The sequence below is a fragment of the Marmota flaviventris genome, chromosome 19 (assembly GCF_047511675.1).
Source record: "Marmota flaviventris isolate mMarFla1 chromosome 19, mMarFla1.hap1, whole genome shotgun sequence".
In the NCBI taxonomy this organism is placed as follows: Eukaryota; Metazoa; Chordata; class Mammalia; order Rodentia; family Sciuridae; genus Marmota; species Marmota flaviventris.
The window spans coordinates 37,328,807-37,355,756 of NC_092516.1; the positions used below are offsets into that span (position 1 = coordinate 37,328,807).

General features: G+C 43.5%; 1 protein-coding gene and 1 pseudogene across 1 annotated transcript; one reads left to right on the top strand and one right to left on the bottom strand.

Moving 5' to 3' along the window:
• Positions 1-641: 641 nt before the first annotated feature.
• On the bottom strand, positions 642-26,106 carry LOC139702898 (eukaryotic translation initiation factor 3 subunit B-like). Its single transcript, XM_071605451.1, has 21 exons — positions 26,082-26,106; positions 25,210-25,344; positions 24,513-24,908; positions 19,385-19,577; positions 17,333-17,452; positions 16,962-17,019; positions 16,534-16,662; positions 15,773-15,930; positions 13,236-13,367; positions 13,088-13,154; positions 12,618-12,664; positions 11,325-11,535; positions 9,098-9,170; positions 7,200-7,322; positions 6,305-6,383; positions 5,545-5,683; positions 4,146-4,271; positions 3,568-3,645; positions 3,038-3,146; positions 2,753-2,871; positions 642-2,207 (listed from the first exon to the last, which is right to left on the bottom strand). The coding sequence occupies exons 1-20, from the start codon at positions 26,104-26,106 to the stop codon at positions 2,768-2,770; spliced, it is 2,502 nt and encodes an 833-aa protein (XP_071461552.1). The 3' UTR covers positions 642-2,207; positions 2,753-2,767.
• LOC139702967 (guanine nucleotide-binding protein subunit alpha-12-like) overlaps positions 25,163-26,950 on the top strand; it is a 75,699-nt pseudogene continuing 73,911 nt past the window's right edge.

Genomic DNA, 26,950 nt, shown 5'->3' on the forward strand with positions numbered 1-26,950 from the left:
CTGCCTATGAACCTACCCAGTGCAGCAGACTGCACTTGTCAGGCCATGCAGGCAGAGGGGTTGCAGGAAGACCCAGCCCAAAGTCAGAGATGCGCTACAAACAGGACAGTGCCCTTGTGTGCTGATGAAGTCACACAAAGCCAGGGCCTGTGAAGCCCAAGTCTGAGCCCCCTCCAGGATCCCAACTAGAGCTGGACAGTTGGCAGAGGCGAGCCCCAGCTAATTAATCCCTTAAGCTCACCAGGAGCTCTCAGGCCCTCCCGCTCCATAAACCACTGTGCTGCTTTTGCAAAACCACTGGATGGTTCATGCGAGGGCACAGTTCACACTTGGCCATTTTCCTCTCCCCTTCTTGGTATCCAGATACCCTCCCTTGAGGGAGGGAGAGCAACCCTTTAAAAGCTAAGTCTCCCAACCCTCTGCCCTGCAAGTAAAAGCCCCAGCCTGATCAACAGAACAAGGCACTCTTTTTGCTTCATAGAGACAGGACCAAGACAAGGCTTCAGAGGGCCCAGGCCCACCCAACAGCCCCCAAGCAACGGGGACACCCCCTCCTCTGGCTCTGGGACGATCAGTTAATTTCCCCTAAAAATTGTCATCCTGGGAATTCCATCTCTACTTCAGAAGAGCCAGCACCAGTGTTTCAGAAATCCTTTTATTTATAAATCATGTAAAACAATTACAAATTAAAACAGTGAAAAAAACTTTTGAAAGTTGTTAAAAACCTGTTAATGATAGAACAGTGTGCCGCCTTCTCATTGCCATGAAATTAGAAAAGAGCATTCTAGAGTTTGAAGCACTGAGAGTGAACAGGAATACTATAAAAATGGGTGCTGAGGGGCGAGACATGGCAGGACTATAACAGTGACAGAATCTAGAGAAACCTGGAGAGGAAGTCTCACAAGAAGGGAAAGGTACAAAGCCCCTTCCATGCCCCAGGGAAACCCAGTCAGTCACCCTGGAGCCTCCATGACAGGCCAGATAAGCTTGGGGCACAGCCTCACTCCTGAGGACACTCAGCTAAGAGCTTGGGACCAGGCAGCAACCTGTCAGGAGCCAACTGAGTGTCTCAAGGGCAGTACTTGGCCCCTGTCCCTGCCTGTAGATCAGCCTATCTTGCCATCTCAAGCATGCCTTAGATTTGCAGATGTCGCATGGCTGTGGATCCTAGAAAGCCCCTCCCGTGTGTCCTGCTATTTTAGCACAACTTCAGGCTCTGTGAGATGCAGGGAAGGAGGTGGGAGAGAATGCAATATCACAAGGCACAGATGGGTGGCAAGACACTACAGAGAAAATGACTGAAGCCACAGGGATCTGTTCACTCCCTTCTCAATAGTAAAAGTAAATATTGTGACGACATCACAGTGGATGAACTGATGCACTCAATACAAACTTTCTGTCTAACTCCAGAAAGACTAAAGGGTTTTCAGAAATGACATGCACTTTTTTTTCCCCATAGAATGAAAAAACTGAAGAAACTATTTTGGACCCACTGGACCAACTCATGGCTGGAAAGGCAGCAGAGTGGGTGGGAGGCTGGGTTCTCCGAGCTGCCATCGGGATCCCTGCAAGCCAAGTATATGTGTGGAGTGACTGACTGCCAGCTCCCCCGCACCAGGCCTGGCTACAGACCCTTAGTCCTGGGAGAAGGGGAACAGAGGCACCAGAGTCAAGGCGCTTACCTACATGCAAAGAGGAGAAAAGACAGCTTTTTCACACAGGGTTGCTTTATTTCCACATTCAACCTGCTGAGAGAACCTGCCACACCTGCACCACGGAGTCCACGGCCATGGCACCTCTGAGCTCGGTGGGACACAGGCAGTATGCTGTCCCCCTGCCAGTCACCAGGACGCACCCAACACTGGCCCACATAGAAAACAGTGAGTCCTTGAACTAAAACCCAGCTCAGCAGCAGGTGGAACCCCTGGAACACCACCGCAGGAGGAGAGGAGACGACAGGAGCACCGCTGGGAGTCTTGCTCGGCAACCACTGGTGGTTGACAAATCCAGATGAGAAAAACCAAAGCAGTGCCTCAAAACCTCCCCACTGTGCACACCAGGGGTTTAAAGGCACAAAAAAGTGTCAGGATGGAAGAATCCCAGGTGCGTTCACAGCCCAGAGTGAGAGAGAGCACAGGTACAGATTCAGAGTTGTGCAGGCTTTCTGCAAAAGGGTGGCCTCCGCTTCAGGGCACGATGTGGTGATGCTGCAACAAAGGGACAGGTGAACCACAGGAGGTGCCGCTGCCCTCCCCGCCGAGCAGGCCCCTTCGTAGTTCCCAGCGCAAACACCATCCTTTGAGTCCATGACCCACTGCACGTAGCCACAAAGCACCCAAGCACAAAGGAACTGTGTGGCTTAGTACTCCTGCCCCTAGACAGCCATGAAGTGAGGACAAGAGACAGTCACTAAGCAGTTCTGTCTCAGAACTGACAGTGATTGACATAGAGAGTCACAGCTGCTGTGCCCAACTCTTCTTCCTATGGGCCCCTGAGGCTGTCCACTAGCAAAGCCCTCCAGAGATGATCACGTTGGACTTCTGTCTCTTCCCATCAACCTCATTCATAATCCAAGGTGTCTCATGACCTCTTCTGCTAACTGACCAGGTGTTCTGTCAGGTTCCTAGAGTAGCTCTGAACTTGCTCTTCACATTCCACACACACAGTCTTGGCTGACCCTGAGGCCCACTCCACCCACCTTCAACACCACATTTTCTAACATGGGGCAACAAAACAGCAAAGACAGTCTTACCACACAGTGCTCAGGTCACTCCTGGTTCCCAAGAGGAATCACCTCCTCAGTGACAAAGAACTCAATGGTCTCCTCCTCCCAGTCATCCACGTTGCTGTCCAGCTCGTCAGTGTCCACCCCTGAGAGGACAAAGTGTGCTGACCCTTGGATCATAGATGCTCACTGGCAGCTGCGGAAGCTACAGCCACAGCCTGGCATAGGAGAGAGGCACTGCACTAAGGAGTCGCACCACCCATGGGCTGGGAAGCCCTCTCCACTGCTGGACACCCTCAGAACCTTTGTTACCTCCTCTCACTTCTAGACGTTCATTTTTCTGCTTCATGTAGAGTTCTTGGGCCGTTTTTCGGTATTTCCGGAAATCTTCCATCATGGTTCTCCTCCTCTCCACCAATTCCTAAGTACAGGTAAGTGGAAAGTCACAGAATTAACAGAACTCATCTTCATGTGCTTTTGCTTAACTTAAGTGAAAGCTTTCTGCCACAAGCAGCCTGCATCCTACTGAGCGATGTACCCACCACTCCATTTACAGAGAACTCTTCCCGCAAGGAAAACGTCAGTTCTCAGTGTTCTTCCTGTCCCTCTCCCTGACCCTATATTTGAAAAACCAGCCAGCAACAGGGTCAAGGTGGACACCAAACCCAATGCTGTTGGCCTACCCCCTTGCCTTGCCCCAGAAAAGGTCAATGGTCCGGGGGAGGAGCAGCGCCCCCATCTGTCCCATGGAGACCAGTAGCACACCCTCCCCTACACCCACACTGGTTCTCCAGTGCCATGGCAGCTTTGGCATTCCCCTCAGTTTTCAGAGTGAGGCTTACCTTTGATGCTTTCGACTGGCTCAAACGGTCCTTCTGTTCAAAGATCTTGGAGTATTTTTTCAGATCCTTTTTAATTTGCTGAAACAAAAACAAGTCACTCAGGGTTTAACATTTAAAGCAAGAACCACAAACGCAGCCTCCAAATTTGCCAACATGAAACAACGCTCAGTGATTTTAGAGACAGTCACCTGGGGCAACGAGGAACACCATGGTTTCCCTTTCACTTCATCCTGAGTGACTTTTTCCTGGGATTTCTATTCTCTTTAGTGTTGGTCTACTACCACTGACCTACTTAACAATTACGTAAATCCCAGATGTGTTTCTCCTAATCCCACACAGATTGTTAACAGCTCCTAGCATTTCTGTTTACCCCTCCCAGTTAATGCGGAATTTCCTTAAACAACCCGAAAATTTATGTTGACAATCCTGAAACTATTCTTTTCCATTTAGTCCCCACTGTTCTTGAATCTTCTGGCCTGTCCAGAAATATCCTGTTTCTACCCTCCACCACCACCTCCACAATCGTGGGGAAAAAAAAGGGCCACACTGCTTCCACTGAAGCTCAAGAGACCCCACACCTTTATCTGTTCCTGGCTGAGAAGTGTGGGGGGCCGTGGTCTCCACAGCAGCTGGCAGAAGCGATCTTTATTATTCTTCTGCAGAAGGCGTCCTTGGAATGTCCACAGCCAGTAAGCGTTGTCCACCTACAACACAGTGTGTGCTGTGAGTCACTGCTCCAGCAGGGAGACAAAAGACCCTCGAACCTTCACTGCACATAATAGCAACCCTGGCAGCTGCACAATGACATTCTGGGTATCTGAGATCCAATAGGGAAAAAAACAAGGGCCCCTCAGCAAGGGCAAACAGGACAGTGAACAAAGGAGAGACAGATGAACTGCAGAACACAGCTTACAGAGTACTTAGGAAAGCATAAGCATGTTTATTCCTACTGCAATAAGGAACTTGCCCCAGAATGCAAGTCACCTACCACCAGCCACATTGTTTTTTCATCCCTTAATGCAGGATGCAGTGCCTTAGCTCATATGTTGGTATGACTCCTCACTGCCTCATTACTCTTTAGCTAAGTGTGTTATCTAGAACAGTGGCCAGCAGTTTATAAGGATCTTAAGTAGGTGTGAAGGTAGGCCTTATTATGGGGACAGCTGAACAGGTCTGGACATGGGCCTTGATCAGGCACCCTAATCTGAACACAGAGACTGTGACTCAAGACACTGTTCCCAGAGAGATCTGGAAAGTTGGTGTTCCTACCAGTTTGTTGCCTCACTAAACAGAATCACCCCATTTGATCACAAAGGTTGCATCTGCAACGATCAGGTCAGATGTTCATACACCAACAAGAGACTCATTAAATACAAAGAGAAGTTCTTGGAAGACCTGGCACAATGAACTTGAGGTGGGGAGATGTACTTGTACTCTTGCAGACTGGCCCTGCAGGCAGAAACGCTCCCTTGAAAAGTCCTCAGGTTATGAATCTTTTGTGAGACTCCAGAGGAAACTGCTCAGCTGGGATGTACCTCCATACTACTCTCCCCCAAAAGGCGTGTGAGTAACACAATCTCACCCTTCTCCAGAATCCCAGGCCTAGGATATGACTCTCCCCAGATGTTGCTCCTGTGCCAGGCTCCACCTTTTCTACAATCCCTGAATCCTCCTTTCACTGACACCAACCTTAGCTCTTTTGTCAAAGACAGAACAGAAGGGACTGGGGTTGTGGCTCAGTGGTAGAGTGCTTGCCTCACACATCTGAGGCCCTGGGTTCGATCCTCAGCACCACATATAAATAAACAAAAAATAAAGGTATTGTGTTCATATACAACTACAAAGAACATAAAAAAAAAAAAAGTTGAAAATAAGAATGCCCATGTTCTCTGATGGGATGGGAAAGGCACAACGCTCTTTTCTTAAGATCCCCAAACAGTCAGTTTGGTTCTCCTGCTGAGGCTTCACAGCCCCTACCTTATGGCTCCACCAGGACACAGAAGTGACCACACAGCGCCCAGTTGGATCCCACTCGACGTCAGAGGCCATGTAGTGCTCTGCAATGTTCATGACAGTACAGTCGGAAGTGTCGACAAATGCTAAGGCACCATTCATACTGCAGAGACAACACACAGCAGTCAGGCTCCACATATTCATTCCCACTTTCCTGCTCTGAGGGGCATGAGGGCCAGGGCAATATGCAGAGACCAGAAGCCAACTGACCACTGCTGGTTGTGGGGCACTATGCTACTGTTTCTGAAAAAAAGTGCACCAAGGCTAACCACGCCTCCCAAAGTGGAGTAACAACTCCTCTTTGCAATAGCAAGGGAATTAAGCAACAAACTGATGTTGTTTTAACTGAGGTGTAAAATGCTAAATATCTTTACTATTTCTAAATATTCAACTGGTATGGTAGGGAAGTGAGGGAAAAGAGACATTGAAAAGTTCTCATAGCTAAAAGATAATCTCACAGCTATTTAATTAAATAGCAGTCATGCTAGAAGATGTGGGACTTCACATGAGAGTAACTGGATTGCTGGGAAGGTCCCTTGCTCAATCACAGAAGGATGTTCATATCCATCCATGAAATCTGCCTGATCTCACCCAAGTTTGGGACAGTGACACAATTCAACGATAGCATTTCACCTCTTAAGCAAGAGACAAGGGACATAGAGCCTGCTACAACCCACAGACCTGGGTCAGGGTGCCGATACAAAAACAGGACTGCTGGACCCACCTCCTCAGACCAGCCAGCACAACGAACTGCCCCTGAGGGCTCCAGAAGATCGTGTTTGCCTGCTGTTTGTCGAACACTTCTGAAAGGAAAGGAGGTGCCTCTGAGGAGCCTATGCATGGTTCTACAGCCCAGACACATCGTTACTGCTCTAAGCTAGGTCTGATAAAAACGGACTCATACAGAATTCACACACATATCATACCATTTGGTCATCTCTGAAAAACAATTTTAGAAAATCCATCATTTAGGTGCATCTAAGATGCGATATATACTTTAAAAAAAAAAAAAGAAAGAAAGAAAGAGCACAAGAGTTCTTTTTAGGTGTAGAACATTATACATAGAACATTACATACATATATAAAAATTACATATATATGTAAAAAAAATTTTTTAATTTCAGAAAGCAATTCGTCAAAAAATTGCCCTTATTGTAAATGTTCATCATTCCGGCTCATGGTACCCATCAGGTGATCAGAGACACGACAGGCCTTGGGTCAGAAGGACCCCGAAGGCCAAGTGACATGCACATGTATGCAATCAAGTGACCCCCCCTCCCCGAAACACCCAGCTATAAAAGGACAAAATATAACTTCACTCAGACCAATGAAAGAAGATGGGGTCTGAGAAACCCCAAGTTATTAAAAAAAAGCCAGGGTCACAGAAGCTTAGGCTCTGTGGTCATGAAGTTCCCTCCCATGAGGAATCTCAGCCTCACTAATAAATGCACATCACCTGAACCATGGCTGCCTTATTTACATCAAACTCAGGCCTGCTCAGAAGTCTGCTCAGAAGTCTGCCCAGGTCAGTCCACCACTCACTCTTGGCAAAAACCAAATCCTATCGCCTTCGCTCATCTGTCAAGGAAAGGGGGCCCAAGATGGGCCAGGCCACTTACTGATGAGCTCAATCTTCCCATTGCTCTTCACATGGTAGAAAGAGACAGATATCCGTGGAGCTTCTCCATGTAACACAGCAAACTTGCTTCCATTAGGTTCCCAGGCAAAGGCTATGATGGTTTCTATAATCAATAAAAAAGTTAGCATCCTTTGTGATCACTTACGGGAACATTCTAATCAGTTAAGATGTTCACTATTCAACCAGATAAAAGCCCCCAAAGTTCTTAAAATTTACTAAAAGGCCCACAGAACAAGTGACAGCAAGAAAAGGCAACTATTACAGAAGCTGAAAGCAACAGACTTAGCTTAACCCAGTGGTGCATGACTGGAGCCCAGCACTCTAAGGCTGAGGCAGAAAGGTCACTTGAGCTCAGGAGTTCCAGGCCACCCTGGGCAACACAAGACTTCATCATAAGCGACACAAGAAGCTGATCTAATTTGCATGAGATGCTTTAGGTAAAACTCATCCTCCATCCCAGAAGCTCTTGCTTTCCTAAGAGTCACACCCACAGTGGGTCTGGCCAATGTCTGGTGGGCCTGAGGGCACCCCCTTCCTATACTCAATGCTAGACCTGCAGCAGAATCTTTTTTTTTTTTTTTGTAGCTGTAGATGGACACAATATCTTTATTTATTTTTATGTGGTGAGATTCAAACCCAGTGCCTCATGCATGCAAGGTAAGTGATCTACCACTGAACTACAACGCCAGTCCCCTGCAGCAGAATCTTATGACTTTTCTGCCCTGACAAAATGGCCACATTTCACCATTTTCTCATTTCTGTATTTTCTCCTTTTCTCCATGGAAGAACAACAACAACAACAAAACAGAACACAAAGTAATTTCCCAGATAAAGGCAAAAACAGCACTGTTCGTGACAGTAAGGAACCCTGTTGCAAGCCAGGTTTTCTCATTAACAGTGAAACATGGATAATTATTCACTGGGAACATACACAGTGGGAATTCATGTTAGATTCCTTATTTTGACTATTGCTGCTCGCAACCTCAGAGACCACAGTATACACACAAAGATACACATGAGTCAAATGTCTAATCTTTTTTTTTAAAATATTTTTTAGTTGTATAGGAACACGATATCTTTATTTATTTATTTTTATGTGGTGCTGAGGATTGAACCCAGGGCCTTGCTCGTGCAAGGCAAGCGCTTTACCACTGAGCTACAACTCCAGCCCTCAAACATCTAATCTTAAGCAAGGGAAATAAAGTTAGCTTTGTGAATATCACAAGTTCAAGACCAGCCTCAGAAATTTAGTGAGACCCTGTTTCAAAATTAAAAATAGGGCTGGGGATAAGCTCAATTGGTAGAGTGCTTGCCTCACATACACAAGGCCCTGGGTTTAATCCCCAGCACCACCACATAAAAAAAAGTAAAAATAAAAACAGGAGACTGGAGGTGTAACTCCAGGGTAAAGTGACCCTTTTTACACCAAAAAGTAAAAAGGAAACTCATTCAAGAAATTAGATACATATATATTCTTTAAGGTTACAAAAAACAAAAACAAAAAAGGCTTGCCTCTTTTATTTTCTGAGACACCACTTGTGATGCGTCTTAAATGTGGAATGAAAACCCATTCTTCACACGTTCTCTTCTAAGTATGAAAACAACTACACCTCCTGGCTCCTGTGCTACAGATCACAGAGGTGTGGGGGGAAAAAGTGGGGCAACTTTAACCAGCATTTATAAAACCTAAAGGCTGTTTTTTGTTGAAAAGGACAAAAGCCACTCCAATTCCACGTGCTCAGGTCTAGAGATTGCTGTTCACAGAGCAAGTACACCCTTTACAATTGCTTAGGGGGTCAGCAGCTGAATGCTGCAGAAGTCAAGAGCAAAACAGTACAGGAGGCCCATCCCACCACAAGACAATAAAATGAAGCTTACCCTTCATCTCAACCACATCCACTGGTACCTGTTTCTCTCTCATTCGGAAGATTTCAAAATTTGTGACAACACCCTGATTTAAAAAAAAAAAAGGGGGGGGGGTGACATTCTGGAAATTGAAAGCAGGAGAAAAAGACTTAAAGAATTTAATAAAATAATAAATTCTTACAACTAGTAAACCACTCCCAAACAACTGATGGGATTAAAATTCTCCCATGAAGAAGTGTGCCTAATGCTTATGAGTATAAATTGGCACAAATGCAGCAGAGAACAGTGGAGACCTGTGCTGACTCTAACTACCCTGAGGGTATACTCACTGTGGCTTGTTTAAATAAGTTCCCAAGTGCTCTTTAAGGTCCATTAACAGAAACCAAATTACATTGATACAATCTGCACCGTGATCTTTAAGCAGCAGTATGTCCAAAAGCAGGGCACTACACTACTCACCACAGCCAACATCCAAAAATGTACATGAATGAAGTATTATTCAGTCATAAACAAGAATGGATGCTTACACATTCTCATCCATGCCAAAATGGATGAACTGTGAAAATGTGAAATAAAAGATGTGACACAGAAGACCAGACTGTGGAAAGTATCCAAAATAGGAAAATCCATAGAGCCAGAAGGTAGATTACCAGATGTCCTGAGTGAGGAGGGATATGGAGAGTAACTGCTAATGGGTACAGAGTTTCTCTTCTGAGTGAAGAAAATGGTCTAGAATTAACAGTGGTGGCTATATGACCTTGTAAATATACTAAAAGCCACTGAACTGGCTTACCACTAAAAGGTGAGTTTTATCATTAAAAAATTTTATCATTTTCTTAAGGTGTTAACTGCACCTTAAGAAAAAAAATATTAATGACTTTGATGGTGACCTTCTGCTACTTCAAGGCTCAGAGATGAGGAGCACACCCTGAACTTGGCCTTCATACCCAACCATGTCTGTCATCCATGGATTTATTCAAGCTTTTGTTGATCCTCTTTCATACTTTCAGACAGTACACCCTCTCAGGCAAAGAAGTTCCAGATGTGTACTAAATATTTCCTCATTCTAACTAACTTACAACTACGCCCCCCCCCCCCGCTTTACCATCATATGGGTAAGAATGAATAAAAAAGCTACATTCAACTTTCCTGTAACCCAGATGGTTTTACTAAATTTGTTTCTTGTATATTAAAGAGATTATTTTTTCCTAATTCAAATCTCCTATACAACCTTCTCCAAGACATTATCATTACTGACATTTTGTGAACTCTTTTCTAATTCCATTATTATCCTTCCTAGAAATCTGATATTCTCCTGAATTACACTGAGTTACTCAGGCATGCCTAGCCTATGTTATTATATGAGGATAAGATTCTATGTCTCAATAAAGGAGAACTACCTTGAATATTGATTACATGATTCATGAAAACAAATGTTGCCCCCAAAACAATAAAATAAGCAATACAATGTTTTAAATTTAAAATAGTTATTCAACTACTAATAAAATTAAAAGGGGGAAATTAACGGAAAGGGAAGGTGAATAATTCCACTAAAAGGAAAATTCAGGTAATTTTTTGATAAGGCAAATAATAAAATGATACAAATAAAAAATCTGGGTATGGAACTATGTAAAGAAAATGTTTTCTGTACTTAAAAAGAAAATGCATTCTTTTCTACTACCAATGTGAATGTTAAGCAACTGAGTATATTATCTATTAAAAAATAAAACAGGCTTAAAAGAATAAAGCCTCGCTGGGCACAGTGGCACATGCCAGTAATGTCAGCAACTTGAGAGGCTGAGGACAGGTGAATCATGAGTTCAAAGCCAGTCTCAGCAATTTAGCAAGGCCCTAAGTAATTTAATGAGACCGTCTCAAAATACAATTTTAAAAGGGTTGACAAGAGAGGTGGCGCGGTGGTTAAAGTACCCCTGGGTTCAATCCCTGATACAAAAAAACCAAAACCTCCATCTCCTGAGAGTTTCCATGTCAAAGATAATAAATACAGACCAGAAAGTTATTTCATGGAGAAAAGAAGTTATATTTCTCAGGTAGACTTACTTACTAAACTATGTCAGCTAACTACTTTCAGTATCAAGTGGGGCTGAAAATAATCCCAAAATCTAAACAATTAAAAATTCCGCTAACATCCTCCAAAAAAAAAAAAAAAAAAAAAAAAAGACCAACTAGTTTACAACCAAGTACAAGGAACAACCTATTCCCTCTGATGTCCACTTACCTGGGTTCCTTTTGGAGTTCTATCTACTTTAACACACAAATAATCTCCATTTTTTTGCCAATGCAGCTTGCAGTCCACAACATTAAACAAATTCCTAACTCGGATCTCTTGTCTGGTAGGAAGCTGCATCAGGGTTACCCTGGCTGGAATGTCTTTGTCTTCAGGGACCCAAAAGGCTATTATGTTACCACCAGGAGACCAAGAAAAGTCTCTACAGGACAAAGAAAATAAAATGTTATACAAAAACTAAATTATTATAGAACTGAAAAAGGAAAGAACAGAACTCACTCTGTAAAAGCTACACTAGCATACGGACCAGCTAACACTAAACTGATACCTAGTTCACCACACACAGCACGTTCCAGACTGTTGCAGGTACTCTGTGTGAAGTCTAGCTGTCCTTATAACCCCGAGGCTTTGTTACACTCATTTTGACTCTAAGAAAAACAGATGTTACTAATCCTGCTCACTGTCACATAGCAGCTTGACTCCCACACTCTTAGCCACCAAGTACTGCTGCTACAAGGCAAGTAAAATTAATTTTTACTTAATGGATCTAGCTACATGAAATTTAAAGGTTAATTAAGGTGCAAAAAGGGAAAGCACCCAAGTCAAAACTTGAAGAATTGGCATAAATCCCTCTACCCTACAAATTTCCCCATAAAGTGGCTATTTTAACAATCTGTGAGTTCCTCTATATTGAAGAACATCTTTTTATATGCAAAATCCTGTTTTATATTTATTGGGAGCCAGGTCCTGATTTCATTATTAATTATAAGCCCAAATTATATCAAAGAATGGAAACACAAAAGGAGTAAGATACATCAACATCCTTGGACTAGGGGTAGTTTACAGTGGCAAGAGCATTCAGATAAATAAAAACATGAATGCTTGTCCATGACAATGAGAACACACTGTGGTTCACTGGTGCCTACCACTCCCACTTCCCTGATCACTAGAACAATAGGGAAGATCTTTCATCCAATGCTCATCCTTAAGAAGCTGAAGCCTCTGTACCTGAAGAGTCTCCAGTTCAAAAACAGGTACAGCCCAAGACTATTTGGTCATGAGGCTGGGGCCCTAGTGAATTAGCTTAGTACCCTTTCACAATGCGAGGTTAGGGAGTAGACATTCACCTTTGAGGAAGCCCTCACCGACACCAAATCTGTAGGTCTCTTATCTCAGACTCCAGAACTGAGAAAAATACAGTTCTGTTGAAGTCACCTAGTCTATGATGTTTTATTAGAGCAGCCAGAGCACATTCATACCAATCTAACAGAAATTTTTACTTACTTTATTCCAGAAATCTTCAAACTCTTCTTGTCCAAAAGACCCATTGACTGCCAAAAACAAAAACAAAAAACCAATGAGGATTACAGTTGGGTTAGATGATGCCAATGTCTCAATAATACATGTAATTATTTAAAAAAGGAACGAGTACCCACTGAGTCTACCTGGGGAACAGTATAAGCACCAAGGGTAATAGGCAAAGAGGGCAAAACCACCTCCCACCTACCTAAAAGCGAAACACACACTTCCAAAGCCACTGCCTAAAGCACACAATTCAAGGCAGAAAACATTCAAGAGCTCCATCCAGAACAAGAGAAACTGGGAGAGTACAGCACCTGCACCCAGTGTGTCGAGCCCCGCCTTCCCTTCACTACACCAGATTAAGGAAAAGCATTATATCCTTGAGCAAGAGTACTGACAACTATAAGCAACAGACACCCTAGTCTGTCTTTGAGATCCTTAAAATCACTCACAGGAGTTTCATAGATGCTAAGGGTATCAAGCGTCATTCTTGCAAAGAATTTACCATCATGGCTCCACCTAAGAAGAAAAAAGAAGTGCCAGGCTACCTTAATGAAAAAACAAACAGCTACACACAGTTTACTGGTCTGGTCTACTCACTTAAAAATAGGCCAATGGGCTGAGCTTTCACAGTGAAATCCTCTTTTTTTGTGCCCAGTAAGGATGTCCCAGATAATTATGGCCTGAGGGTCATCCTGAGTGTCCATCAGCGGGCTAAAAGTCACCAGGTATCTGAAAGAGAAGGAGACAAAATGAAGTTGTGACTTGGTGTACAATGAGTGTGATTCCCCTTGGTGGGGGCTGAAGGCTGAGCTCCAGCACAGACAGCTATAGGAAGTCACAGGCATAGAACACCCAAAACAAGCAGTCAAGACTTGAGGGATCAGCACTGTTCCCACACACCATGCTCCCCTAGAATGCTCTCTGATCCCTCAAAAAGCATTCTCAAAGGAGGGAGAGAAGCCAGCCTGCGCAGGTGAGGCATTCATCCACTCTCAGTACCATGGTGGTGCAAGAGTCCCCAAGAATGGGGTCTCCACCAAGATCAGCACAGGGCAGACTACATACACCCCAAATGAGAGTCTGCGTGAGTAGGTTGGCCCAGAGGAAGGAGCAGTGTGCGATTCTCACAGCAGCTTTACCACTGTTAATTAATTAAGACTAACCAGGTAAGCAGAAGAGATGGACACAGGATCCAAAAATCAAATATACCTACAAAGGAAATCAAGTATACCTCCAAAGGGAAACATCAACTATTTACCTAACACCTGGTCCCTGTTCACACATAGTGCAGATTTCCTAACCAGACTGCCCCCTCTTCACAATGTGCAGGAGAAAAGCAGAAGCAAGCAGACTGAGAAAGGCAGGGCAAACAGTTTCTTCAGGGCTTTCAATGACTGCATCTTTTCCTGGTGTGGCTCTGACACCAGATTAATCAGCCAAATTAAAAATGACAGCTTAAGGGTTGCGGTTGTAGCTCAGTGGTAGAGTGCTTGCCACACAAGAATGATGCACTGGGTTCGATCCTCAGCACCATATAAAAATAAATAAAATAAAGACACTGTGTCCATCTACAACTAAAAAAAATTTTAAATAAATAAAAATTTTAAAGATTACAGCTTGAGTCACCTTTACCACCAGGTATGAAATTCCCTATTTGGACCTTTCAGACTGTCCTTAAACTATAGCAATTGATGAAGCCCTTAACTAAAAATAGACTTTTCCCACTGCAATTTACATAATCAAAGAATCCAACCATCCAAGCATTTCACCAATAATGAATGAGAAATCCCAGACTCTGTTCAAGCTGATCTAGACAAATGTGTAAACAAATTAATTATAACTTAATGTGGCAAGTTACAGGAATACAGGTGGAACTAGCTGCCTGAAGGAACTGAGAAAGGCTTCACAGTAGATAAAGCCTGGTATGCCTGTAATGTCTCAGGCTAAGGGTCTCTATCAGTTTTAACATACTGCTGCTAAAATGAGAAACATCAATTACTTTGTACCAGACATAAATAAAATGGTTAGGAATTAATTGGGTGCTCCAAATTCACTACATAAAAACTATTATATCAATTTTAAGAAATATCCACCAGAATTTAGCTTACAAAAACCATAAGACTGAATAAGTTAAATGATGCCTCAAGTAATCAGACTGATCCAGAACATAAAGAGTTTTTAGGATATCTGATTCTGTCTTAACAAGTCAATATGAAAATCAAAACACAGGGAAAGATGTCTTCAGAGACACAACTACCATACACAACATTTACACCTTAACCAGGCCCAGGTACAGAGTTTCCAACTATGTCTAAAGCCTCATACCAAACCACATATACTTGTTTATCTTTTCTATGCACACATATCTATGATAAGTTTAATTTATAAATAAGACAGTAACAAGAAAATAAAATAAAACTGTAATAATGTGAAACTACATTAAGGGGAAACTACATAATGTTAAACTACACACACTGCTATGTTCCCAAAAAGCTCAAGTAAAAAAAGTTTTACACACACACAGAGAGAAAATGACAAAGCAATAATAACAGAACGCTAACTGAAGAATTTCAGTAGAAAAAGTTCATGGAAGTTCTTTGTATTCTTCCCACAATTTTCCTTTTAAGTTTGAAATTACCACAAGATAAAAAGGTTTTAAAAATTATCTCTAGAGCAGAGTGCGGTGGCACACAGTACTGTAATCCCAGCAGCTTGGGAGGCTGAGACAGGAGAATCTCAAGTTCAAAGCCAGCCTCAGCAACGGCAAGGCACTAAGCAACTCAGTGAGACCCTGACTCTAAATAAAATACAAAATAAGGCTAGGGATAGGGATGGGGCTCAATGGTTGAGCGCCCCTGAGTTCAATCCCTGGTAAACCCCAGCCCCCTGCAAAAAAATTATCCCCAGAGATTGGCATGGTGGTTCATGCCTTTAATCCCAGCAACTCAGAAGGCTCAGGCAAGAGGATTACAAGTTCAAGGCTAGCCACACAACTTAGCAAGCAACTTAGTGAGATCCTATAAAAATAAAAAGGAATAGGGATGTGGGGCTCAGTGGTTAAGCACCACTGGGTTCAATTCAAGGTACAAAGAAAAATTAACCATAGAAAGCTGCTAACAAGGCTACCAGCTTACCTTTCACAAGGTGAGAAGTCAATGAGCTGAACCCCTGGGTGACTGAATCTCTGGATTTGCTTGAATTTCTCTCCACCCCAAAGAGCAATGCCTCTCTGATGAAAGGTTGCCAGGTAGGTGCCCTTTGGAGACCAACGCACATATGTCTCTGTCCATCTCTGTGGAAAAAGGTAGGGTCAGTGAATCTACCATATACTTCTCAGGACTCATTTCAAAGCTGGAAGAAGAATAAAAGAAGCTGTTCTCAAAAGAGTTATCTCAAAGGAAAAAAAAAAAAAAAAAAACACCTGCTCTTCTGTTAATTTTTCTTTTCTCTTTTTTTTTTGGTACTGGGAATTGAACTCAGGGGCGCTCAACAACTGAGCCACATCCCTAACCCTTTTTTTCATTTTTTTTTTTTAAAGAGAGAGAGAGAGAGAATTTTAATATTTATTAGTTATCAGCAGACACAACATCTTTTTGTTTGTATGTGTGGTGCTGAGGATCGAACCCGGGCCGCACGCATGCCAGGCGAGCACGCTACCGCTTGAGCCACATCCCCAGCCCCCATTTTTTTTTTTTTTAAAGAAAGTGTCTCCCTAGGTTGCTGAGGGTGGCTTTGAATTTGTGATCCTCCCGCTTCAGCCTCTTGAGCCTCCTGAGATTACAGATGTACTCCATTGCACCTAGTTCTTTTGTTACTTTCTAATGAAAACAAAGTTCTACTTTGTTAAGGAACTGCAAAAGAAATAACTGTGGACCCATGGGCTGCAAATACACACCGCTCTTTCTTCAATTGAGACAGGGTCCTTCACATCATTCCAGAATATTGAAGTCCGGTCTCCACTCTCAAAAATCACACTGTATTGATCTCTACATTCTGCCTCTTCCAGCCAGTAACGTAAGTTTCCCTTTAAAAAAAAAAAAGGAGGGATTTAATAACAGTGCGTTACTTTTTTTTTAATGTTTTATTAGTTATTGATGGACCTTTATTTATTTATTTGTTTATATGCAGTGCTGAGAATTGGGCCACAACCCCAACCCCTGGTGCATTACTTTTAATCAAAGAAAAAATATCATTCATAACTCTAACTCCTAGAGAGAGAACAAACTCTGTGAACATCTTTAAACTGCCAAGGAATAACTAACTTCAAATCAAAATATCCAGCATTCCTTTTAACTATTTAGATATGGGTTTTATACAACTTACCAGGTCTTTGAAAGGCTGTTTCTCTGGAATATCCCATTCATCACTGATCGTCATATACCTGGAGAACAGACACTGCTGAGCAGCACACACTGACGACTGGGTAGGGTTAGAGAACACAGTGCAAGCCGAGGCAGTGCTGCACCCCTCCCAGCCCACCCCAGAGGTAGGGAAGGAATTAAGTGTCTGCTAGCGTTAGGACTGCTTAGGGGAGCTGCTGGACAAGAGCATGGGGCTGAGACTCATGACTGTCATTTTGTTTGACCAACAAGACATCTATGGTCTGAAAGGCAGTAGCACCCACTAAGGAAGGGCGACCACTCACACACTCGCACATATCAATGTCCATGTTCCCCAGTCAAGTCTAAACTTACTTGTCAAAATCGGTGAAGAGGTTAACCCGGAATGTGTGCTGCTTATCGAGCTTATAACCATCAGCATTTTTTACAGCATCCACAGCATGGGCAGGAGACGCATATTCCAGGAAGATATACCTGAAGTGTGAAAGAGAGCAATTCCAGCTTGTGCATTCTTTTATAGTCATACACTGTGGCACAAGCAACTAGGAAGACTAAAGCAGGAAGATCACAAGTTTGAAGGCAGCAACTTAGCAAGGCCCTCAGTAACTTAGCAAGACCCTGTTTCTAATGAAAAAATAAAAAGAGCTGGGGATGTAGCTCAGTGGTAAAGCATCCCTGGATTCAATTCCCAGTTTAAAAAAAAAAATACTAGGCAGTCAAACAAGAACCAAGTAACAACTGACAGGCCAAGTAGTTTCCCAAAGAAGAATGAAAATCCTAACTAGAGGATTCAAAGTTTCTACTTTAGGGATTATAAGCTATAGACAAGATAACAAGAATATAGGAAACATTTGGTGATGTCAAGATGTGTACAGCTATGTCAAAACTTACCAAATCTTATACTTTAAAATGACGTAGGTTTACCAGATATAAATTATCTCAGTAAAGCTGTTAAAAAAGTCTACTATTAGGCTGGGGCTGTAGCTCAGTGGCAGAGCACTTGCCTAGCATGCGTGAGGCACTGGGTTTGATCCTCAGCACCACACACACAAAAAATAAAGGGATTCTGTCCATCTACAACTACAATTTTTTTTTTTTAAGTCTACTATTATGTATGAAATGCAAAGTTACAAAGGACCTCAGAGGATGTTCATTTTAAGAAAACTTATAGCACAGCAACTCCTGGTCAAAAAAGTCATCCTTCAACCTACTTCCCGAAATGTAAAACGTCAGCAGCACCACCTCTACTTGATACTTTTTCCAGAAACAAACTATCCTAGGTAGTTTTAAAAACTTCAAAACTTTACTTAAAAACCACTGTATCATCCTCTCATTCCCATGAGATGACTGTGCTCTCAAAAGCTGGCATTTACATGAAAGACTAACGGAGAAGCTCTGACAAGACTGGGAGGCAGTAAACAAACTCCCCAAAACTGTTGGCAGGAGACACTGGACTATACACAGCATATCACCCAGTGCACCATGGACAGGCACTCTGCACAGCTCAACAATCTTGACTCCTGGGTATAACAGAGAGGCACACACTTGCACAGATTACAGGTAGGGGACTTTTATAATGGTAAAACATTGTGTTAAAAAAACAGGAAAAGTCATAATAGAAAACAGTATCTAAAATTTGCCAATATGGAGGACTAGGTCAGTTGCACAGGGTTAACCTAATGTGCTTTAAGGCTTGGGTTCTAGCCCCATCACCATAAAAAACAACATAAAAGAATCAGAATATAACTTATCAACATGAAAGATCTAATTCTGAACAGAAAAAGCAATTGCACTACCGTTATTTTAAAAAAATATACCACTCTTTTTGGTAACACTAATAAATGCTAATTAAGCAGTGATGCAACAATTTCACCTAGATTGCAAGAAGCACCCCATTTCAGAGATGTTAAATGTGGAATAAGAGGCTGGGGTTGTAGCTCAGTGGCAGAGCACTTGCCTGGCACATGAGGCAATGGGTTCCATCCTCAGCACCACATAAAAATAAATGAAGGTATTGTGTCCATCTAAAACTCTAAAAGAAATTAAAATGTAGGATAAAAGGGTATCAGCATAAAACTCCACATGTAAAATTTTCTTGACACTCTGCCAGCATCCAGATCAGCCAAACCCTTACCCTTGTTACTACCTTGGGGGACAGTTTCAAGCTCATCAGAGTCTGACTCTTCCCAAGTCAGCAGCCAACACAACAGTCACCTTGTTCATTCTACCTCCATGATGACCCCAGGACCAAAATCCAGCTTCTGAGAGTTTCCAACTGGGGGTGGCCTAAATAAATGAATGCCCACTATTGCGGCATGCATTCACAGTGAGTTCCCACAACAGGTTATAATCATGTAGACACCAAAATACACACATGGCACTTCAATGATAGGAGTGCAGACTTACCCTTTTGTTTTTCCATCCTCTTCAGGATAATAATCATTTGTGATTTTCCCAAACTTGGAAAAGATCTTGTGGATGACATTTTTGAGCTTCTCAAGTCGGTCAGGCCCCACCTGAGGAACATTGTCCACTACAATCACCGAATCGATTCCATCTGCTTCCTGGGGACGATCTTTGAGTACATCGCCAAGTAATTCTGTGTGAGTAAAAGAATTGTCAAATGACTTTCTGAAACCAAAAAATACATTAGCTTACTAAAAAGACTGCCAAGTTTGGGGAGGGGGATCAATGATCTAATTTAAATGCTTTTACCATGACACAAGAAATCATGACCCAGTTCACTTCAAGATTTAAACATGAGCCAGTCCCAGTGGCTCTTGTCTATAATCCCAGCAGCTCAGAAGGCTGAGACAGGAGGATGGAGAGTTTAAAGCCAGCCTCAGCAAAAAGCGAGGCACTAAGCAACTCTTGAGACCCTGTCTCTAAATAAAATGCAAAATAGGGCTAGGGATGTGGCTCAGTGGTCGAGCACCCCTGTGTTCAATCTCTGGTACCAAAAAAACAAAAACAAAAAACTTAAACATGGAAGAATCAAGAAAACTGTACATACTGCCTTTGATGTAACTATAAACAGTCAAGATCTATCCACTGATTCTGGCAATAATGGAAGACCTGAAAGTAATTTAAAAAATTTTTAATAATGCAAAATGCAAACAAGGCAGAAAACTTGAAGACCAAATACTAGATCTTCCAAAGATCCCTAGATTTCAAAAGGTTTCTAGCAATAACTGGGCAAAATTCCATGACAGTGTCAACAACGCAGGACACTAAAGTAGGTTTTTCATGTTAGAGTTTAGAAAATATGCAAATATTGAGGTGCTAGAAATATTCACAATACTTTTGTTTTAGTGAATACAAATTACTAGAAAATTTAGGGAGGAAGAAATATCTTTTTAGTGAATAAGAGAATAATTAAAAAGAGAAATAAATGTGTGGAGAACACCCACTTTCCTCCCACCCTCCAGTTCCAGACCAGCGCCTACTATCCTGTGCAGGTGAGCAATCCAGCCTTAGACCAGGGAATCCAACAAAGAGACAAGCCAGGGACTGTTTCGGTAAGCCTATCTTGCCTCTCCAGTCAGAGCCCACCACCAGGCACTATCTGCTAGAGCTGCTCATAGAATCCAAAAAACACTTTATGTTGCATGACTGATTTAAGTCACTGGCCACTAGTAATGGACTCAACCTTCAGCCCTTCTCCCTACAATTACATAGTTTGTTCCTCTAGCAACCAGCACCCTCACCTCAAAATTACTCAGGAATCTCCAGCCAGTAGTCACCTAATAGCATACAAAAAATATATTGGCAATCCCAAGGTTATTAAGAGTTGTATGCCAGGAACCAAGGGCAGAGAGTAAAAGTAAATGCTACTTCCTATTATTTCACTATCTCAATAGGCTCTTGGAAGACAGTACTAAGGCAGACAGGCATTTAAACCCCAAAACTTCAGTTCTCAAACTTCTGATGAAGAACTGATTCATTTCCATAAAACGGCCAGCTAGAATAAAAGAAATGGAAGAGAAAAATGAGTGTAAAAAGTATTAGGGCCAAAAAACAAAGAGAGAAATAAACAGGTCCCAGAAAGCAGCCTGGAGCCCACATACCGGTGGGTGACACAATGACCCTGGGGCACTGCCAACTGTTATTTCGTGTGATTCTTGTCTCTGGTCCTGAGCCCTTTGGACCATAAAGCTCCAGCATCAATAAAAATACCTGACCTCCAGCTGGAGATGGGCACAAGGGAAGTAAAACTGAGTATCAGATGGAATAAAGTAAATCCCATATTTTTTAAATTTATTTTTTGTTTTTCCTAGGGATTGAACCGAAGGCAAGGGCTCTACCACTGAGCTATATCCCCAGCCCAAATTCTATATTTTTAATATGCATTCTATATAAACACTAAACCCAGGTAGAGTGTCTAGAAAGCAGTAAATTACTATGAGCTAGAAAATAAAGATACCTTTCAAAGCTGCCATCAAAGCATACTCATCACATGAAACCACATCAGCAAATACAGTCAAAATGAGATTACCAGGTAATTTTAAACATCACTGAAGAATGGCTTCTTATACATATTTCCAGTTGTTTGAACACTATACCCTAATTCATTATTATATCTCAACATGCTAGTTAGGTGCAGTAGTGCACACCTATAATCCCAGCAGCTCAGGAGGCTGAGGTTCAAAAAGCAGCCTCAGCAAAAGTGAGGCACTAAGCAACTCAATGAGACCCTGTCTCTAAATTTAAAAAAATATAAAATAGGGCTGGGGATGTGGCGTAGTGGTTGAATGCCCCTAAGTTCAATTCCTGGTAACCCCCACAGAAAAAGAATTTCAACATGCTAAACATGACAGATGTCATAAAATATTCCATTCCATTCTCAAAAGCTAAAGGTGAATTCTCTCAGCTTCTGTATATGTTTTAAATTTTCCACAAAAAAAGTTAAAAGTAATTGATGGGGGGTGTGAAGCTCAGTGAGAGCACACACAGGACCCAGGTTCAATTCCCAGTATCCTCCCGCCAACCCCTGGCCCAAAAATAACCACCACCTGAATTTCAAAAATGAAGACTAGCCAAAAAGGAAAAAAGCTGAAAAGAGGCAGCTCAGGGAAACAGCAATCTCAGAAATCTTCACTGTAGAAACTGTAGTGGAACCAAGCACAATCGTGGTTTCAAAACAGAATTAAAAAGACCACTGAGAATAAATATAAAAATGGCAATAATTTTTAAAATATTTTTCAGTTGTCAAATGTATCTTTTATCATTCATCTATTTATTTATTTAAATGCAGTGCTGAGGATTGAATCAAGGGCCTCACATATGTCAGGCAAGCACTCTACCAACTGAGCCACAGCTCCAGCCCTAAAATGGCAATAATTAAAAAAAAAAAAAAAAAAAAAAAAAAAAAAGACACTGTAGTAAAATCTCTGGGTTATTTTTAAAGCAATGCTCACCATACAATTAGGAGTCCTGTTAAGCCGGATCTGAACTTACAAGGCTTATAATAAAAACCTCAGCTTTTACAAACTATGCCTCCTTCCCACAAGCTCAAAGCATCTACCTAGTCTATAAGAATCTGCCCTTATTTAGGAAGGGAATAAATGCAGTAACTACACAATGGGAGACCTATCTTGATCACTGTGGGTTACTCCTGGCTCTTGGATTCCCCATCTGGCTCCAGAAAAAAAGAAACAATTTTCAAATAAATAGCAAATATACAGGTAAATAATATTTCATAAACCAAAGAAGATGACATTAGAAGAGATTTTATTCACATTTTTGTATGGCAGCTCAAATTTTAGCCAGAACGGAAGATGAAAATTAAAGAATGAGCCAGGTGTGATGGCACATGCCTATAATCCCAGTGGCTTGGGAGCATCCCAAGTTCAAAGCCAGCTTGGCAAATGACTTAGTGAGACCCTGTCTCTATAGCGTGAAAAAGGGCTGGCGATATGACTCAGTGGTTGAGCACTCCTGGGTTCAATCCTCAACACCAAAACATAAATAAAAAAATAATTAATTTTTTAAAAAGATTAAAATGTGACTGTGGAATAGTGATGCAGCTGAGGCACAGGCCTATCATTCCAGCTATCCAGGAGGCAGAAGCAGGAGGATCCCAAATTCAAGGGCAGTCTGGGCAACTTAGGAGACCCTGTCTCAAAAAAAAAAAAAAAAAGAACAGGGCAAGGCAGACTCTGCACTACTAAAAACAGTCCGTTTTTTAAAGGGAGACGCTCCTATGGTCTTACCTTCCCAGTCTACGGCCTTAAGAGTGGGGGAGGGAGGTGGCTCAGTGGTACAGCACCAACACCACACACACACACACACACATTTTTTTTTTTTTAAAGAACACATACATTAAAAAATACATGGCTCCTCAGGACCAAGCAGCCTCCCTTCCCTATGGACCACATTGCAACATCAGGATCGTACAGGCTCCCTGAAACCCACTAGGACTTTACCCAGCCTGGCTGACCTTATGATGTTAGCGCGCGCGCGCACACACACACACACACACACGCACACACGCACACCCCTCCAGTCTGTGAGTGGTGGTCTTAAAGAATGATTTTTTTAAAAACTCAACTGCAAAATAAATAACCAAGGGTTCAAAATGAGCGTATAAACAAAAGTCAGATTAAAAAACAAAACAGGGCTAGGATTGTGGCTCAACAGCCGAGCATTTGCCTTGCACATGTGAGGCACTGGGTTCAATCCTCAGCACGACATAAAAATAAACAAAATAAAGATATTGTTGCCATGTATAACTAAGAAAAATTAGAAAACAAAACTGGCGTGTTAGAGGCTGGGGTTGTAGCTTAGAGGTGGAGCTCCCACGCTTGATGGCAACGGGTTTGATCCTCAATACCACATAATAAGTAAATAAGAATATAGGGGTGGGGAGGATTGGTGTGTTAAAAAAAATCACCGGTCTGGACAAAGAGTCCGGTTATAATCCTAGTAACCTAGTTTACCCGAAAGGACACACTTCCTCAGGGAAAAGCGGCAGACTAGATGTTCACAGTCTTTATATCATAGTACGTGGTGTTTACTCTACTCCTCACGCTAAATTATTTTTATATCAAAAAACTGTAAAACAATGATGACAGTAACTGGGAGCCGCTTAAAAATGTTTAAATGCCATTAAATCTGAAAAAGTAATGGTCTGCTCTGTAGACTTAAAAAAAGATGAGAACTTGGCAGGTTCTGCCAGGCACTGTTCTATTAAGAAATTAGTAGAACAACACTGCACCAAGTTCTGCACCACCTGTCCCTTCATTTCGGCCAGCTCAGATCTGGTTGGTCAGCTCCGGGGTCCTGGGCCCGGAAATGGTGCATTCTGCTAGGCTCTGCCCCCCAGCTGGTACTACTCATACACACCGGGCTCCTAAGAGCTCTCCGACCCCCGTCTGGAAACAAGAGAGCAGGGTCCGGACACCCGCTGCACGCAGCGACAGCAGCTGCAGCGGGCACCCCTCCCGGCCTGGCTGAATTTCGCGCACACCCTCACCGGATTTGTGCCCAGGCAGGGGAACCAGCCAGAAGGTTCCGCCATGCTCACGCGCCTCACCTTCCTCGCTCACGTCGTCCACGAAGTCCTCGGGGTCGCTGAAGGAGGGCTCATCCGCCTCGCCGTTCTCCACCACGCGCGGCTCGGCCTCAGCCGCGCTGCCCTCGGGTCCGCCAGCCTCCTCTGCCGACGCATGAGCCGGGCCATCCGCAGGCGGGTCGCTGACCTGCTCCGCCAAGGCAGAGCCCTGCGCGGGGGCGGGAAGCTCGGCCTGCGGCGCGGGCTCCTGGGAGGGCGGCGGAGACGCGGCCGGGCCGGGGACCACCTCCTCCGCCTGGGCCTTCAGCTCGGGCTCTGGCCCGGCCGCCGCCTCCTCCTCGGCGTCCTCGACCCGCGCCGCCTCAGGCGCGCCGGGCCCCGCCGGCTCTTCCTCCTCCGCTTGAACCCGGTCTGTGTCTAGAACTCAAATCACTTCATGTCCCCACTGAAGTCCCATTTCCACCGTGAAGGGGGCACCTTCATTAAACTGTAATGCAAAGTGTAAAAAACAAAACAAAACAAAGCAAAAAAAAAAAAAAAACACCTATAAAGAGGAAAAAATAAAGTAAAAGATGTAAACGCAGCCACCAAGTGACTGGGTGGGCGACCCTAGCAGGTGCAGACGGCGGTGGGCGGCGGGTGGGTCAGTGCGCGTGCGCGCGCCTCGGTCCTGAGCGAGCATGCGCAGTGCCCCGCCTTGTGCGCCTGTGCGAAGTACCGGTGGATTTGCTTGTGGAGTCCAGGGAGGTGAGAGGCGCTGGCGTCGTCTGAGGGTTGCTGCTCTTTGGCCGTCGCTGTCCCGCTATGAGTTGGTCTTCCCCGCGTTCTTCAAGCTGTTCCTGCGAGCGTTGTCCTGGACGGCGACGAGGAGCAGGGAGGCGAGCCGTCACCTGAGGCTCTGACGAGAGGTACTGACGCGGTCACCGCGATGGCCTTTTAGTCTCTTGCCTGGTCCTCGCGACGGCGGAGCAGGTAGGTGCGGTTGCTGTCCCCGCTTTACAGACGTCAGACCGAGGCCGGGAGACGGGAGGCCGTGTCGGGGTCACATCCACGGCCCAGAGGTCAGCGCTGCCGGGCAGGAGCACGGGCTGCCGCGCGGAGGACGGGTGGAGCGGGGCGTCATTACAGACCCCAAATCGCGGCCTCCAACTTTCTGGAGCTGTTATGAGGAGACGCCTCAGAAAGCACTGAAAGTCCGAATTTCAAATCCAAAGAGAGCTTTATTTACCTGGCCAGGGACTGTCACCCACCGTGGAGATTTAAGCTCTGTGGGAGGACAGCAGCTTCCTGGTTCATCCAAAAAGAATATAAGCACAAAATCCACAACTCAGTGACTCGCTTATCATCATGTAAGCTAGCCGGTCATAGAAATTAAAACATTAGTAAGTGGGACCTGTGGGCTCCAGGCAGGACTGGAATTTTCCAGTCAGCAAGCCAGCGATAAACAGAAGCAAAACAAGCATTAGCTTTGCAGTTCAGTTGATCACAGTCCTGGGTTCAAGCAGGTGCTGGACAGTTGCTTCCTGAATTTGGGCGGGTGTTGTGGGGGCTGAGAATCTACTTCAAAGTCATATAGACCCACAAGTGTACTCAGACCCAGGATGTAGCTCACCATGACTACCACTGCATTCTGATTAGGGTACAATTTGTGGGATACAAAGTACAGAAAAACAAGTTTTATAAGAAAACAGCTTTTGTAACAGTTTTTTATAGAAAGCAGCAAAATGGAGTCTTAGGCCTGTCTATGACAGTTCTTGCTTCATAATTGTCTTATCTCACTTATCAAACTCTTATATCTATAAACTATATTTTTAACTAATATGTAATCTAATTTACACTCTTATTGATTGTATTTATCAGTTCACACCACAACAGAGCCAGGTGCACTTGCATGGTTCCCACTTTGCGCGGGAGAGCAGAGCTCCTGCCCTGCAAGACAAAAGTGGGAAATAATGCCCTTCGTTGCCCTTCTTGAGCTGGGGGTGGCAGAATTTCTCGAGAAGCAGAATGGCTCTGCATATGTGTGTTGTTCCGGAGTGTGGAACCAGTGGGGAGTGCCATTGGTGCATGAAGTCCACTTGCAAAGGGTGTGGGCAAGGAATAATATCATGGTTCTGAAAACGTAGATTCTGAAGGGGAAAGGGATTTCAAAACAAGAAATGTGGTCTGCTTTCCAGGAACTTTGTAGTTTTTAGGGCCAGGTTTTTCAGAGATCATTTCCCTATTATTTGGTGTAGACATGGAGACCTGAATAGCACAAAACTGATGAAAAACACAAGCACTCAACTACTGTGCTAAATTCCAGTCCCCGGGTTCCGCTTCTTATCTGGGCTTGAATCTTTAATAGGGCAGTCTTGCCTTCTGCTAAAATACCTGTAGAGATGGGTCAGACTTCTTATTACTTTGTGTTGTTCAGTGCTGTCTTTCATTGTTCTGCAGTGAGTTACAAAATCATAGTT